Source organism: Alosa pseudoharengus, unplaced genomic scaffold, assembly GCF_046254945.1.
Source record: "Alosa pseudoharengus isolate Yale_2024_CS ecotype anadromous, Long Island Sound unplaced genomic scaffold, YU_APseudo_1.1 YU_APseudo_1.1_scf_24, whole genome shotgun sequence".
NCBI lineage: Eukaryota > Metazoa > Chordata > Actinopteri > Clupeiformes > Clupeidae > Alosa > Alosa pseudoharengus.
The window spans coordinates 15,587,206-15,604,705 of record NW_027468689.1 but is presented as its reverse complement, the minus strand read 5'-3'; the positions used below and the strand labels follow the sequence as shown (position 1 = coordinate 15,604,705).

At 44.2% G+C, this 17,500-nt stretch overlaps 1 protein-coding gene across 2 annotated transcripts in view; it reads right to left on the bottom strand.

The window, feature by feature from the left end:
* Positions 1–17,500, bottom strand: part of il1rapl1b (interleukin 1 receptor accessory protein-like 1b) — a 285,665-nt gene that overhangs the window by 10,926 nt on the left and 257,239 nt on the right. Inside the window, exons 7-8 of one of the 2 annotated variants that reach the window (XM_076303234.1) lie at positions 13,785–13,930; positions 4,050–4,196 (exon numbers count right to left, since the gene is read on the bottom strand). In XM_076303234.1, coding sequence (XP_076159349.1) covers positions 4,050–4,196; positions 13,785–13,930 — 293 coding nt within the window. The remainder of the gene's footprint in view (positions 1–4,049; positions 4,197–13,784; positions 13,931–17,500) is intronic. The other variant, XM_076303235.1, reaches the window with a different exon arrangement.

Sequence of the window (17,500 nt, the reverse complement as noted above, 5' to 3'; positions counted from 1 at the left end):
AACAGAGGGTGCTCACCAGCAGACCCCCACGGAAGCACTCCACCTCACCCTATCACTGAGGCAAACACTCCAAAAACAGCCACGCTCTCCAGCAAAACAGTTCTTCACCTCAGGGTTTCTGAAGCCAAGCTTTCAGGCTTCATGGAAGAGAGTGAGAGAGTTCCCTTAGTGGGATAAATGAAATGTCAGCTCTCAGCATCTGTGACTAGACCACTTTCATTTCATTTCACAGCTAAAGAGTGCTCATTATCTTTAAAAATGTACAAATATATGAAATACCACATTTCCATTTATTGAATGGAAACTCACCATATTCTGGAAGATGGACAAATAGCAATTCTGGCTTCCTAGTTAGTCATGACTTGAGAGACAGTCAGCAAAGGAGTGTTTGAGCTAGTTCACTAGTTCATGATCTAAAATTTGCATAAAGAGATGCGATAGAAGAGTGTGTTTGCCGAGGTCTCTGGCCAGGGCCCTGAAGTGTTTTGCGGGAACGTGCAAGAGTCAACTGCGCAGGCAGGAGTCATGCAGGATCCCGTCATATACCCCTTTATTATTAACTACGGAACACTGGAGGGGTGACGGGAGGTGGTGGGTTGCGAGCAAAGTTAAGCTGAGGCTGCTGCTTTGACAGGTAGACTGCAAATAAGTTACCTGGCATATTGAAGAAGGAGGCGTGGTGAATTTCGTCACGCTCCTCCTGAACTTCCATTTGTAAAGACTACCAAACTTGCATGTTTAAAAACCCCTAGTTAAAATATGTGCAGTACTGAAGCCCTGGGATATTTCATGGATGGAGAATCTGAATGCTCACATATGTGTGCACACTTAGACTTATTTGCAAAGCCAGTGCTGGATAAATAAATAGCGCGTGCGACAGAGGAAAAGTGCTTTGGTGTTGCTTTAAACCTTGTTGACCATAAGCTCTCAGCGTCTCTGACCGGAAACAGACATTTAACATGTTGCGTCTGAGTAACATTGCTCTCTGGTTTGCTCACACTAAAAGTCTTTGCATTGAGATCTCAGGCTTTCCCCTGGAACTGAAAGCGACAGCGCTGTTTGCCGGGAGACGGGGAGAGAAAACAGCAACCACAAAACAAACCAAATTGCACAAAATGATGCGATGGCCCGATGCAGCCCAAGCCTCCCATGAGCCAACACTGAGGCAGCTGCAGCGATTGGCGGATGTGGGGTTAGTGGTGTGTGTGTGTTTGTGTGTGTGAGTGTGTGTGTGTGTGTGTGTGTGCGCGTGCGTGTGTGCGTGCGTGCGTGTGGGTGGGTGGGTGTGAGTAAATAAGAGAGTGAGAGAAAGAGCTGTATTGGTGTGTGTGCCCAAGTGATGTGTGTGTGTGTGTGTGTGTGTGTGTGTGTGTGTGTGTGTGTGTGTGTGTGTGTGTGTGTGTGTGTGTGTGTGTGTGTGTGTGTGTGTGTGTGTGTGTGTGTGTGTGTGTATGTTTTGAGTAGGAGAGTATAAGGATATGTGAGTGTTTGTGTGTACTAAAATAGCTGGTGGTACTTGTGTGCATATATTTGCTTGTTGTGGTGTGTGTCTGTATGGATATGTAGAAGTGTGCGCACGTGTCTGTGTCTCTGTATATTTGGGGGTAGAGTAATCACCTCTGTGTGTGCGTGTGTGTGTGTGTGTGTGTGTGTGTGTGTGTGTGTATGCATGCATGTGTGTGTGTGCCTGTGCCTGTGTGTGTATGTGTACTGTATGTGTGTGTGTGTGTGTGTGTGTGTGTGTGTGTGTGTGTGTGTGTGTGTGTGTGTGTGTGCGCGTGCGCACGCGTGTATGCATGCATGTGTGTGTGTGCCTGTGCGTGTATGTGTACTGTATGTGTGTGTGTGTGTGTGTGTGTGTGTGTGTGTGTGTGTGTGTGTGTGTGTGTGTGTGTGTGTGTGTGTGTGTGTGTGCGTGTTTGCATGCATGCGTGTGTGCGTGTGTGTGTGTGTGTGGGTGGGTAGAATAGCCCGCTCTGGGTGAGCCTGCTGGGGGCAATGTGGCGACAGCGCTGGCTTATTGAAACTGATCCCGTTAAACAGGGAGCAAATTGAAAATCTGTTTCCCACTCGCTGCTCCTGCTCGGGTGGCACAATTAAAGGAGACAATTGCTGCTTGGCATTAAGTTCAAGGCTCGGGATCTTAGGCTCTGCGACATCCCCTGCTTTTCTCCCTCCTTCCCTCTCTCTCTCTCCCTCTCTCGCTCGCTCTCTCTCTTTCTCTCACTTTTTTTTTATCTGCCTCGGAGCGATCTATTATTGCAAAGTCCCTCTCCTCGGTCCTAGGCCCTGCCCAGACGGTAATGACTTTCATAGAAATGTCCGCTGCATCAGCCATCAAGGTGGCTCCTAGGGAAATGGAGGTGGTTGAGGAAAACAACAAACTGGGGATACCTTTCACTATTAATGATGCCCCATTCTTCCCACACACACACATCAGCCTCCCTGATGCCCACCCCCCCACACACATATATATATGTACAGCCCCCCCCCCCACACACACACACAGAACTGCCCCCCCAGCCCCCTTCCCCCCGCCCCCGACACACACACACCTTCCCTAAAAGTAATCTGTAGCTCTGGAGGGGGCTCTTTTTGTAATTCCAACTGCTTTTATCCCCTTTAGAAAAAGAGAGCGTAAAACACTCATTACGTGGAATCAAATGAAAAATCATGCTGGATTGACACCGGCTGGCTGACACTAGAAAAGAAAACAAGGGAGAAAAAGAACAAAAAAATTGGAGAAAAAACTTTTTAATTCACCCCTTGCAGTCATGGTTTAATCTCTTGTCATTTAATCAAGAGTTGAAAAAAGTTTTTTTTTTTTTTTTTGCAATTATACTGTTCGTAATTAGAGAGGGGGAAAGAAAGGGATAGAGAGTCAGAGGAAGAATAGCAAGAAAAATCAAAACTATCCCTCCTTTTTTCTCTCTCCCTCTCTCCCTCATGCTGACATAAGTAAGACCAGTCTAATGAGACACTCTGAATATACAAACCAGCCAGTGGAAGTGTGCTATTATTTCTGTCATTTTACAGTTCAAACAGCTCTGCAGCTTGATGTGATCTCAATATCCCCAGCGTCAATTCAATAATTAAATCTTTGTTCCAAATAGATACCTATAGACTAAAAAGTAGGACTTCAATTTAAAATGCAATTCAGTTTTTTTTTAAGAGAGCCCTATACCGTAAATATCTCCACCACATATACTTATTTGACAGCATGATAAACTCAGTAGCCTATTTGCACTGTTACTGTGCCAACAGCGTATAGCACTCTGAAGACAGCTACTGCTACGGTTTTAAATCTGCCAGTTGCTATGGCACCTAACATATACCTAGATTTACAAAAACTCAGCTTTTTAGCATATTGTGAATTCCAATGAGACCTCTTCTTCTCTGCTATATACACATTTTACTCTCACCCAGGGCCACCAAACACTTCGCCACCTAGGCAATCTAAAGGCACTTCCGTGGCAGAAGTCTTATTTCCTCTCGGTCTCCTTCATATATATAGTATAAGTATATATACTCTTTTGATCCCGTGAGGGAAATTTGGTCTCTGCATTTATCCCAATTAGTGAAACACTCAGCACACAGTGAACACACAGTGAGTTGAAGCACACACTAATCCCAGCGCAGTGAGCTGCCTGCAACAACAGCAGTGAGCAGTGAGGGGTTAGGTGCCTTGCTCAAGGGCACTTCAGCCGTGCCTACTGGTTGGGGTCCGAACCGGCATCCCTCCGGTTACAAGTACAAGTGCTAACCAGTAGGCCACGGCTGCCCCGCCATCATAACGTTTCATTCATAATGCCATCCGTCAGCCATGGCTGTTGACTCTGCCTGTTTGCGCTCCCGGGCCCCAGAGGAGGAGGGGTTGGCATCGCGCCACCATAATGGGGGGAGGGGCACAACTTGTGGGAGCGCCCCTCTGTTTGCTCTGCCCCACTTGTGTGCGCCAAGACAAACATGACCCCAGCTTCCTTCCACACACACACACACACACACACACGGCCCTTCCGCCCGCCCCCGGGCACCTGCGCCTGACTCACCTCCGTCCACGTCTTCACTCCCAAAGTGGTTCCTGTAGAAGAGCATGAGCTCGATCTTGTAGCATTTGTACAGGGTGACCAGGCAGATGAGCAGAAGCAAGATAGCGCCTAACCCCCCGGCCAGCTCCACTGTGTACATAAGCTCTGCTGAGAAAGAAAGAAAGAAAGAAAGAAAGAAAGGGAGAGAGAGAGCGAGAGTAAGAAAAGCAGAGAGGAGAGAGGAGAAAAGAGAAGAGAAATAATGGGAAAATAAGAGACAGAGGAGAGGAGAAGAGAATGAGATGGACAAAAGAGAAAAATAGATATTTATTCTATTAACTCATTTTGATGTGTTAGCCATGCACGATAAAAGTACAAACAGTAGGCAGAAACAGAATGTTAATTGAAAGGTCCCGCAATCATAGAAATCCACCGTGTTGAATATTTGCTTCGTTAGAACTACCTAAAATGATAAGCTGGAACTGTTGACACTGTCAAAACAGGAAAGAGAGGAGTGATAAGAAAGGCTACCACTGGAAAACACCAAAAGAAAAAAAAAACATTTCATTTGGAGAAAAAAAGGCCTAAGGGACATTAGATGAGGATGTCGAAGGATGTGAGGTGTTTTCACCAGAAAGGAGGCACCTTGTGCAAAAAGAAAACACCAGCCGCTGTTCATGAATAACAACTGTGCCTAGAGACTTCCAGCACAGCATGGAGCGTGACCACCAATAATATCAAGATAGCCTCCCAAATAAAAATACCCCTACAAAACGGAGAAAAAAAAGACTTAAAGCCTGACAATTTCCTCCCAAGATCCTCTGAATAAGGTCGTGTTGTGTGGTGACAAAGGAGCCCAAGGAAGAAAAGCATAGTAATTCTGAATAGCTCTACAAGGCTAGAACTCGTTGCGTTGCAGCTTCCCGGAGGTGGTGGTGGACGTTGGTGTCCCCCGAGGCACTGTGGGACGTGTAGTCCACCGCTCCCCCCAGGTTGGAGGCGGCCCTGAAGGCCTTGCCGCGGGGTGTGCTGGTCAAGCCCCATTGGCTGACTAATGCGTCCCCGTGGCAGGCTGGACCGTGGCCGGGCTAATCTATCACGGCGACACACGTGCGCTCATTACTGCCGCACAACTCAAGCCCCATTTTGCCTGGACTGTCTCTGCGATGAGCGATTGCGCTCCCTCTCCACCAAGCCTCCGCTCCTCCGTGGCTAGGTCTGTTTTATCATCCCCGTCCAGACCTAGTCTCTCTCTCTCTTCTTTCCTTCCTTACTTGCTTTCTTTGTCTTTCTTTCTCTATTTCTCTCTCTCTCTCTCTCCACCACCCACTCTCTGCCTTGCTCCCCATCATTCTCGCCTTTTTCACTCAGGATCAGATGGGGCTTGGGAATGTGTGTCTATCTATTTATGTATGTGTGTGTGTGTGTGTGTGTGTGTGTGTGTGTGTGTGTGTGTGTGTGTGTATTTGTGTGTGTGTGTCGAGGTAGGGCTGCATCTGACAAGTGTCAATCACTCACACTAGATTGGACAACAGAGGTCCGCTCCCCTCCCCTCGTCACCCTGGTGCTGCCCTGGTGAGCATGGCTGCTGGATTCTGCTGGAGCCTCCCCTCCCCTGGTCACCCTAGTGCTGCCCTGGTGAGCATGGCTGCTGGCTTCTGCTGGAGCCCGATCAAGACAAACGATGGGCTGAGTGGCGCGGACTCTGCCTCACTTACGCGGCCTGAGGTTTGAAAGAGCCACTTGGCATCCTGCGATTCATCATCATAACTCCCCTTCTCCTCCTCCTACTTCTCCTCCTCCACCTTCTGCTAGTCTGGAGCCACCACCACCACCCCCACCACCACCACCACCGTCACCTCCGCACCACCTCATTGCTGCCGGCGGGATCGGGATACTGTTTGAAGGAGTGGCTGACATCGTGATTTGTCAGCAGTGACATTTGGATTGCAGGAGCGGCGCTGTCACGTGGAGTTTGCTGTACTTGGGGAGTGGAAAAAGAGATGGTGTGTATGTGTATGTGTGTGTGTGTGTGTGCATGTGTGTGTGTGTGTGTGTGTGTGTGTGTGTGTGTGTGTGTGTGTGTGTGTGTGTGTGTGTGAGGCATGATAGATTGAATTCATTCTTTGGAGGCTGCTCTGTGAGGTAACTCAGAAAAGTGTTGATGCCTCTGCTACAGCTGCCTGCTCTCTGATACATGTCGAGGTATTTCTGAGGAGGCAGGTGATGACTTTGGGTTTCATAGTCACTGAAGTCAGAAAAGAGCAACAGCAGGCCTAGGATCACCTGTTCCACCCATATACATATAATCCCTTAGACTACTGAAAAAGGTGATAAAATTCAAAGGAAGAAAATGCTGCAATTTCATGTAATGAGTCATGGATGACTTTTATGTGCTGAATGATGTTTTTTTTAAATTATTATTAGGATTCCCGGCTCTGCATTGTAGATAATGACTTCACAAAAAAGGCAGAAAAGAACACAGTGTTCCCTTCAAATAACTTAACAAATCAAAACCGGACAAATGGCCTTCACAAAATCCTTTCAATAAGCATATACCTCTTGCTAAACAACCATTAAATGAAAAGCCAAAGAAAATAAAAACTTCTCTGAATGTACTGTGGTGCAGCAACAGTTCAGGCTAATGGACATCAGTTCAAATCAAAAACACACACACACACACTAGGTCTAGTGTGCATATAGCTGCTGCTAGTTCTTCGGGTCTCCTGTAGATCTCCTTAAGAGCCCCACCATTTACTGTTGCCTGTCCAGTGGCCCCTCAAGGGCAGTGCTGAAAAACAACTCTGATGCCTGGCCTTGATCAAGCGGAAATAAGAGGCCCATTGAAAAACACTTTTACATTTTTTTTAAAAAACATTTAAAAATGTAAAAAAAAAATATGGGTGAATGACATGACTGTAGATTTCTGTGTCCGAGTTCATTACTTTGGTTTAAAATAATTTGAAATGATTCATAACAAGCATCATTTAATTCTTTAAAACCTATATGAACATATTTTCTGTTTATTATAAAAATTATATATTATATATTTTGTCATCTCAAACCCTCAAAATGTCCGAGCAATATGTGAAGTATTAAATATAGAATTTAAAAGGTAAAATAAATATGGGAGCATAATTTTATGTTTGTTATGTTAAATAACAAAGTTTACTAGTTTAGCAGCTCTTAAATTGTTTGAAAAACAAACAAAAAAAAACATTGTCTGTAAATTTGCATATCTGAAATGTCAGGGCGGTGCAACCACATTCATAGAACATTTATTTTGAACTGAAGACGGAAAAGAGTAAACAGAATATTGCCTCATCAAGAGGTTCCCAAGTAACCATTACTGATGAGTGAAAAGTTTGTAAATCTCTCTCAAATAAAAATTTAAAAAAATAGCTACTTTCTCTTCATAGTGGGACTTGTACAGTTTAAATATCAGGTGGTACAACAAATGCAAAACTAAGAAAATGTTATTTTAATACGAAACTCTTTATTGTATTGGAAAATTGAATGGATGAACTTGCTAGCAAAGTCAAAAGGTTATATAGGTGTCCAAGAAGGTGTCTGTATAATTTGAAATTAGTAGCAAAAGTCAGGTGGCGCAACCAAATCGTCAGGTCGTGCAAACCGGTAAAATATTAATTTAAAAAAGAAATAATAGTAGATTAAAGTGAACAAATGGTTGAAAAATGTGTTGTACCTAATTATTCTATTAAACAATATACTTTTTTAAAACTTGTAAAGTACACATTTTAAATGTAAAGTTGGAAAACCAAAATACCCGCCCTCTACAATAAAGTATTCATAAGTTACTTTTAATACCAGGGTCAACTACAAATTAAATAATAATGTTATAATAATATTAAAACCTCTGTAAATGTTGCACAACCATTAAGACTTGTTTAAACACAGTCTTCCATCTTCAAAAATGCATTCTGTCCATTTTTAAAGATTATTTTGAAAACACATTTTTAAAAGCCTTATTTGTCAATGACCCATACATGTATGTACAGTAATTATCAGACAGACAGAAAGGCAGACAGAGAGAAAAAATAAATGGACAAATAGACAGATAAGTGGACTGAAGGACGGTCAATCAGATAATCTTTTTGAATTGACCAAGAGATGGACTGTCATTTCTGGCCAGCAACCAGAGTGTAGCCATCACTGAGCTGAGGGGCCATCATTAATAACTGATCATTGACACCAGTTTCCTCCCCTAGAGGGGGCAATAAAGAAAACAATTATCAAGGAACTCACAGAGGTGGCAGCAAGAAAGCTCGTGGCCAAGCACCAACTGCTTACATAATGGGAACACAAGAGCGGACCGTAAGCCCCAGAAGATTTACAATTGGCCAAATCGGTCTCATGGCCACGGCCATCGATTGGCGCGGGCGGGCAGGGGGGGAGAGAAAAGGTACTGCGACCAAACAAAATGACTCCGCACGGTTCCCTGGAGTGGGCCCATTTCTGTGAGTGATGTTCACACAGTCTCCGCTCCGCGCATTAACACCTGCACAGACATAAACACTCTGTCTCACATAGGCATGGAAAACCCAGACAAATAAAATGATACCTACACATGGACTATTTCCATATCAGCTTTTGTGCTACAGCTTAAAACAGCAGAACAGCAAAGTCTTAGTAGTGCCTTAACAGGAGCACCTAATATTGTACTGTTTGTTGTCTCGTGTTACCTTGGTAAGTAGCCTACTGTAGAGAACATTCCAGATCTAGGATGTCACTTAGCATTAGCAGATAACTAGCATTTGTCAAGTCACTCAGATGGATTTTGAAACTCAAAGCTGCCATAGAATTCAGAGAATGATGTGTCCTTCATTCACTTGAAGTCCATTTGGTGTCACAAAATGTACTTTGTTTCTTGAAATCGACTCTTCACAGGCCAAAATTCTTCTTGTGCTTTAACAAGAGCCTTTTGTGTAAGTCCTCTAATAACACCACATGTGTTTCCTTGCAAACACTTGTCACATCTGAAATGAGACAAAAAAACCTTGCAGTGGATGAAATTCCTTTGGTGATACAGCAAAATCCTTAAGTGAACCAAACACACATTCTTGGCACAGGATGATTACAGGGTAGAATGTAACAAATTAAGCGGACAAAAGTGCACTTGTGGAGACTCATACAGCTGCATACTATTTTCAGCTCTGTGTTCAGAAAATGGACGTCATTCAGTGAAAAGAGAATTATTACCCCCATCCCTGGTAGGGGGGAAGAGGCTGTTGTAATCAGCCCATCCGTCTATCTCTCTGTTCGCTCACACTTATAAAGTACTGCTCTGATGTCCTTCAAATTTGTATGTACAAGGCATAGGCTCACTATATCTTGGTCTTCTTACATGATCATTTAAAACCAACTTAGATGCTGCAGATGGTAAAGACTTGGATAGTCTGCCCACAGAGACTTAACAGAATGTTCAGTATGTAAAATTGTTGAACAAATACTAAACATCACTAGTCTGGATATCAGACTCTCTGGAGTACTGTAGGAAAAAGAAATCGAGCGGAAGTACGTAGACAGGCGGAGGTAGGCTAGAACATCACCTTAATCAAATCAAAATCCAACACCAAACATTAACCTTAATCATAAATTGTACTTCAACAACAGATAGTTTGTTGATAATCTGAGCATCTTCAGATAGTGTGTAGGCGTACCATCCAAGTAAAGTGTGAGCTTGTGGTTTTACTTTGATGGACAGGGCAGAGGGCTTGCAGTTGCCTGACCACTCGTATGGCTTGTAGTTTGTGACTCAGATGAAGTCATGTCACATCTTTGTTGACTAAACTCTTTAATTTGGATTATATGCAATAAGGTGCTTCCTTGTTTGATCATGAAAAACAATGCATGGTATGGGACAGAGTTTCATTATCCCACAAACTAAGCATCTTACAAAAGATGTCACAATTCCAGTCCTCCAATTAGATGTCCTACTTTTTAACGTCTTCTTTTGGAATCTGGCTTTCTTTTTATCTTTATGCACTGAAGAGGAAATGTGCTGCTCCCTTGTTTTCCCTTAGAGATCCATTTTATCAGGGCACAGTTCAGAGATACAGACCGAGAGAAAGAGAGTGAGATAGAGAGAGAGAGAGAGGGATATATATAGAGAGAGAGAAAGAGAAAGAGAAAGGGAGAGAGAGCACCAATGTTAAGGCATCAAGTCCACTTGCTTTCCAATGCAGTGGATAAAAGTTCAACTCTCACTGCAATGAGAGGCTCACTGCATCATCATCATCACCACCGCCAGCATTCCCTCTTTTCCTCCCTCCCTCGCAAAGCTGAGAATAGAAATCACAATGTGCTCTGCCTGTTTGTGTGTGTGTGTGTGTGTGTGTGTGTGTGTGTGCTAGTCAGCATGATTGCACAAGGATGTGTCCTCCCATTAAGTGTTTCTATAAGTGTGTGGGTGTTATGCATGTGTCTTTGCCCCTCTAAGGGAATATGGCTGTAAACATATGTTAATGTGCAGACATGCATGCGTGTGTGTGTGTGTGTGTGTGTGTGTGTGTGTGTGTGTGTGTTTGTGTGTGTGTGTGTGTGTGTGTGTGTGTGTGTGTGTGTGTGTGTGTGTGTATTCATGTGTGTGTTACTGTGGGTGTCTATGTGGGCATGTGGTCGATGTAACACGGTGAAAAAGCGATGAGATCCATCGCTTGAGCCGGGCCAAACGCAAACAAACAAACATTGATTTATGTTAAGCAAGTATAAATGCTGCTCGTCTTGTGCTCAAATCATCAATATTGCAACACGAAATGCATAAAATAAACATCAGAGTGATGGAGTATGAAGGGGCTCTCAATTCCACAGACCCTGGTCGGGGAAAGACATGCGTTTGAGACGCGAGTGTCCAAAGGGAGCAGCACAATCTCCTGGAGTTTATTCCAAAGCCGAGGCTTTGGAATAAATCCTTTTAATATAGCAACTAAAGCGAATCCGGGGTGGCATCAAAGTGGCTTCATCTGAAACTTTAAAAAGAGAAATATCCAGTCGTATAAAAATATGCACAACTGACAGCTTTCAAGTCACCGAGGACAACCTTAACGGCGGAGAAATGAACAAAAGAAACTTCTTTCAATCCACAGGAAGTGTGGTTATGAGTTTACCTCATGATTCCGAGGTATGACATTTGTAAGCAGGCAAACAAAGAAAATTGAGAAAAGAAAATGGTATTGTATTGCTTATACATGATAAATGATCTTCGACCGAGTTCAAAGACAAGTCTCTCAAAGATAACAGCTTTTGCATTCGATAAAAAAGAGAAAGAAATGAAGTAAAATGCTTAAGAAGACATGAGATGGGGAGAGCAGATGAGAAAAAAGGGAGCTGCATTATATTGAAGCGTTAGATGAAAGAGACAGGGGACAGGATCAGTGGCTGACACTCGTCTGGCTTTTTGACTCTGAAGCGAGACAGCTCTGAGTGAAGACGACTGCCACTCCAAAACCCTGCACGTTCACAGATCCCGGCGAATCGAAATGAAACGCGAACGAGTGATGGCTTAGCCGCAGAATGCGGAACACGCAGCCGGAATGTGTCTCTTCTCCTTCTCCTCCTCTTCTCTCCTTTCTCCTGCTTCCCTTTGTTCCTTTAAAAGCTTTTGGTCGATACGCAGGTCTTATGGGATGTGGACAGTCTTGTTATGATTTACCAGAAAATAGCAAAACGGACTGTTCCTCTTTTGAGAAGAGAGAGCACACAGGAGAATGAGATATATAGAGAAAGCAAGGAAGGGAGAAAGTGACTTTATAGCAGATATTTCTAGCTGAGGAAGTGATTACAGACACGAAAAAGATGAACAGGAAACAACTCATTCCTGAACGAGGAGCTGTCGCCACATCATTGTTCTCAGCCTGTGTGAGGGTGCATTAATATTTAAGCAGACCGACACAGAGAGAATTCATCGCCTTGACACCATCAACCCATCTGTGTTAAACCTCCCACAACTCTGCTCTCGTAGCAAAAAAAAAGAAAGATGAAGGACAATGAAGACGTTATATGCCACTGTAACATTTACGTTTAAACCATGGTGCTCCACTCCCCTTCCTTCCTGAGCCTGTTATAAAAAAGAGAATACTTCAGTCCTTTTCATGTAAAACATTATCTGCAGGTCAAGGTTCCCAGTTATGGCATGTAGGTCAACTCAAATGTTCTTCAGCCAATTGCGCTGTCTAATACATCGACCCATTTAACACTTATTTTATGGCCCATTTTTTATCTTTTATTTTTTCCGCCATTGGCCCCATCCCCTCCCATGTTACTGCTGTAAGCTCACAGAGGGTCCCTCCCTCCATTAAATGAAAGACCTCCGCTAAAGGCCACATGCTAACGTGCTATCGTTCAGTGGCAAGCCACAGCATCATGTGGCCTGTTGAAATAATACACTGCTGAGAAGTCCATTGAAAACAATCTTTTTTTTGTGTGTGAAAGAAAGATGAAAGTATGCCATTCTTTTTAGACTCCCTTTCAGACAGATGGAAAGGAACACGCAGGTCAAGTTAACACTTAAACTGAAACAAAAAAGAAAGTAATACATTAGAAATCAGCTCATCCTCTATGAGTTCAGTTAGTTACCTGAAAAACACAGGCCTCTTGCTATAGGCCAACCACTTCACTCTATATAGTTTTTAGCCCAAACCTTACATTAACTCAACATAAGCTGAGCTGTCTACAGAGTATCTTGTTCCTCCCGAGGCAAGAGTCTTCTTTTAGCCCCTGGTATAAGGCCTGGTGTTTCTAACATTGGGCAGCAGGATGGAAAGCCACAGCAGAGAGAGGCATTGGAGCGGCTCACAGCTTTTGCCCAAAAATCTCCTGGTTCACAGCCAAGGCTGCTGAGGTCCACCAATGCTCCTCCAGAATCTTTAAGGGTCTGGTGGGGTTAGGACACAGACTCCTTCTCTCAGACCTCACTGCTTTGACAGAACTGAACCGACTGTAGCAGCACAGCTGACAAATCGGCAGGGCATCACAATGATGGGTTCTGCGTTCTTATTTTTAACATGTTTTTTTTGTATTATTCTTCCACCAGTCACATTGCAGGAGATCAGCTAGAGGAGTGTGTTTTTTCCAACCTTGAGAAACTTGTAGTGTTATATATAAGATGTAGTTCCTGTGTTATTAAGGCAAGAGTTACATCTCCAGCTCAGGGTCTCTAATTATGCTGTTTCCAAACATATATAAGAATGGCTTACATAGCATAGTACAAAAAATATTCAATCAAACCAAAGTGGCATTTAATTATATTACTACTCTTTATGTACTGCATGTTCAGTTAAGTCCAAGGAGACATCTTTTCCCCTCAAGAGGTATAGTTTAACCTAATTCTGTGATTGTGCTATTTTCAAGCCAGGAATGCCTTGTGCATTATCGATTTCTGGAATGATCATACTGTATTAGAAAAGCATAGTTCAGAAATACAATTCAAATACTTTAAAGAAGTTAGTCAAAACCCTGTCAATACTTCTAGCATTGGCAGTATTTACTCAAAGGTGGCCCTTTTCTGTGATGATGAAAGTGGTTCATATTTATTTTTGTAATGAAGGTGTTTCAACCCCCTTAAGGACAAATAGACTCAAGGAAATGAGTCAGGTGCTGTAAATATGGAGCCGAGAAGCTACCCCTTGCTTGCCAGTGTGCCTTGTGAGAGTTTTCAGTGTCATACCATTTCAGAATCAGAATCAGAATGTCATGTTATTTCAGCTGTTAAAGTTTAGCTAACAGGCAGTGCCTTACCCCTCTTGGTCAGCTGGACAGTGGCCTGCCGTCTGCCATTGTTATTCTCCACGTAGCAGGTGTAGTTCGCCAAGTCGGTCTCCTTCATTGGTTCAATCATCAAGGAGATAGACACCTCCCGCTCCCCGAGGTGCTCGCGGATGGTTCTGGAATGCAGAGAGGAAGCACATGTGCTCAGCAATTCACCCCTGTGATTACAGCCCATCATTGCACATTCATCGTGACATGATTACCCATGAGGGCTCGGTATTCCTTCTGGATGCTTGCTGAGAGGAGTTACACTTGACGACATGACATGAATGGGATGTGATATTGGGGGTGGGGGGGGGGGGCATTGCAGAGCATCACACAGATCAATACAACCCAGAAAAGAGGCGACTGCTGGGAAACACCCCTCGACTTAAACCAGTGAAAGCATCTGGATTTGATGGAAAACAGACTCGTGAGTATCCCATTCTCAGGGAGACAGCAGTGTTAATGGTCCATTTAGAACGGTAGAGAGGAGCAAGATGGAAAGGAAAAGGGGGAACGACAATTCAGAACAGAACAGCCAACGTTTGCCCGCACAGTGGGGGAGATAACTAAATAATGAGGTTAAAAAAAGTCGCTTTTCATAACGGCTGCCATGGAAACTGGAGTTGTGCAGGGATGATGGGGTGGTGGAGTGATTGTATGTGTGTGTGTGTGTGTGTGTGTGTGTGTTGGGGGGGGGGGGGGGGGCTGTTGAAGAGAGAGGAAGGAAAAAAACAATAGTCCATAAAGTAAATGAACCTCCACTGCCGAGGCTTGTAAGAATCTGGCGGAATAAATGGAAAAATAATGTTCTCTTTTCTTTACATTTACGGATAGAGCGTTTGCGGCCTTTTTTAGTAACGGCTCTGGGGGTGATAATGGGAGAGGATAGGGAATGGGGGTGTTGGGACCTACTTCTAGGAGCATTTGCTGTTTCCCTTGAGGACCCTCCAGAACGGCTAATAACAATTAATCATGACCGCAGGCCTCAGTGTACCGCACTGGCTCAAGTGAATTAGATGAACTACAAACGAGCGATTTACAGGGATGTGGAGTCGTTTCATTCAATAACAGAGTGGCTGATTCAAAGAGTTACATACTGTACTTCACATTCTGCCAGCAGCATCTCACCTCTTACTGCAAATTCATAACGCTGATGAAGGTGGAAATTGTACTTGGAATTAACAGTAAAAAACGGTATCTCCAAAGGCCACAGGGAAACCATCGATTTGGCAGATGGAAATTGTACTTGGAATTAACAGTAAAAAACGGTATCTCCAAAGGCCACAGGGAAACCATCGATTTGGCAGATGAAATCACTGTGAAAACCTTGTTAAGACCAACACCTTTGTTGATGTATTTTCAAACAAACTGTTCACAGTGAATTATTTTGCCAACTGTAACACAACCTTTGTTGTCTATGGACTTGAGTATGAGTATGTTTTTTTTTACATCGGAAGAATGAAAAGATGACTCTAGGAATGAGTTGCAGGACACAGAAATGCCATATGCACTAGGAACCCAACCTACCCCATTGCAGTCCATTACCAGTAGGTTGGACACTCCACCCCTTCTTCTCTCAAAGTGATAGTGATCGATTTCCTTAAATCATATCAAAGTATATTTTGGGTCTGTAAGTTATAAACTACTGGCATCTAAGCAATACCCTAAGGGTGATAGAATAATTTACAATAAACTGTTGATAGAGTATGTCAGTCCTGTACACACAGCTTTTCATTTAAGAGCAGCCAAAAGTAAACCTGGCTAATGAGGCACCTCCGTGCTACGCTAAAGTGCACCGCTAGTGAGCGTGCAGGGACATGCGAGGGAACTCCATGGCTGTCACGCTATAAGAGGCAATGGAGGGCTGGGAACGGGGAGATAGCATCCTTGGGAGCATATGAAACACCTGCTGTGAAGGATGTTTGTCGCCGATATGTCTTTACAAGGCCCACTCAATGGCGAGCTCTGAAAAAAAAAATGCTATTACATTAGCACCACCACAGTGGTCTCTCTTGGAGAGTAAAGTGAGCATTAGCGAGGCACCCACTTGTATTTTTTTTCTGGGCCTCAGTCGAGTGGTAGCGCCACCCAACCCCCCACCCACTCTCCCCCCCCCCCCACACACACACGTATCTTTGGAGTGAGATGATGAAAGGGATAAATATGTCCTGGCTGCACCTAAACACTCTCGCTGGTGCTGTTCAATAAACGTCCAAGCGACACCTGCATGGCTGCGCTTCCATTTCAAACAGCTTAAGGCCACTGCGTGAATACATGCACTCCGCTCTGTGTGTCCGTAAAAGGGTGGCACAGCCAAGTCAACTAACCCCACTGTCAATGAGACACTATGGCCATGTTATGAACCCAGGATAATAACTGAACTGGGAGATATAGACTCGCAGATAATGATCGAAGCAGGAAATATGTGACAGGGGGCATTACTAAAGAGGAATCACACTCCACTCCCTCTTCTCTCCTCCTCCTCCTCCTCTTCCTCCATCTGGCCTTCAGAAGCCTCATCCCTCCCCTGCTGGCTGTCCAGTCAGGCGGGCTGGACTGTGTGAGGCCATGGGGGCCTGGTATCTGGGGGATAAATCTGCGACTGATGGCTTTTTAAAGAGGGCCACCCAGCCATGTGTGTCGCTACATGGACTTAAACTGGTGTAAAAAGCCTTGGCCAATCATGGCGGGTCAGATCTGTCACCGCACGGCTGTTTTTTTCTCTCTCTCTCTCCTTTTTCTTTCTCTTCTTCTTCTGACAGAGAGCGAGAGAGAGAAAGAGAGAGAGAAAGGAGCAGCATCGCACCATTAGAGACCAGAGTGTTCAGCAGCATCAAAGAATCAAGAGGGTGGGGTGTGAGGGTGGGGTGTGAGGGTGGGGGAAACAGAAGGAGAAATGGAGAAAGAAAGAGAGAAAGGCAAAGAAAGCGAGCAAGAGAGAGAGAGAGAGAGAGTAAACGAATAGAGAAAAAGACAACCAGGGAGGCACATACAAGGAAAGAGCTGGAGAGATAGAGAGAGAGTACATAGAAAAACAGACATGAGAGTGTGAATAAGGGACACAAAATGAGATACTGTATGATGATGGAGTGACCAAAGAGAGAGATGGAGGGAAAGAGAGCGAGAGCGGGAGACTTCTGAGGAGACGAAAAGATAGAGGGAATGAGTGATGGCGGCGGAGGAGAGGCCCAGAGAGGCTTGACGATGGGGCGCGTCAAGAGAGGAGAGAGAGGGTGACACGGGAGCCCCGCTGAGATCATACACGACATCAGATACGGCTATCAGAGTTCTTAAACAAGTGCAGCCTAACAACACACACACACACACACACACACGGGTTGTTGTGTTGAATGATGTTGTTGTTGTTGAAGGAATAGCATACATGTCAAAACAAAATCAAATGAACCAAAGAGAACCAAATGATCCATCTCAGTGGATCAATGGATTCAGGCCATTAGCGATGTGAGAGTCAATGGGCCAATAGAACTTTCCAGAGGTTGCCAATGTAAATGTTTTCCATTGGCCAGTAATTATTTAGGCATCTCATAACCGGAAACAGCTTTGGCCTTGAGGTGGGGTTTAACAGCTGTGGTCAAGGGCTTTGAATTGGGTGGGGAGGGGGTGGGTGGGGGCTATTTCCTAACTGCCCATATGCTGTCACAGAACAAGCCTCTCTTGCTGCAAGTTAAAAAGGCCCATGT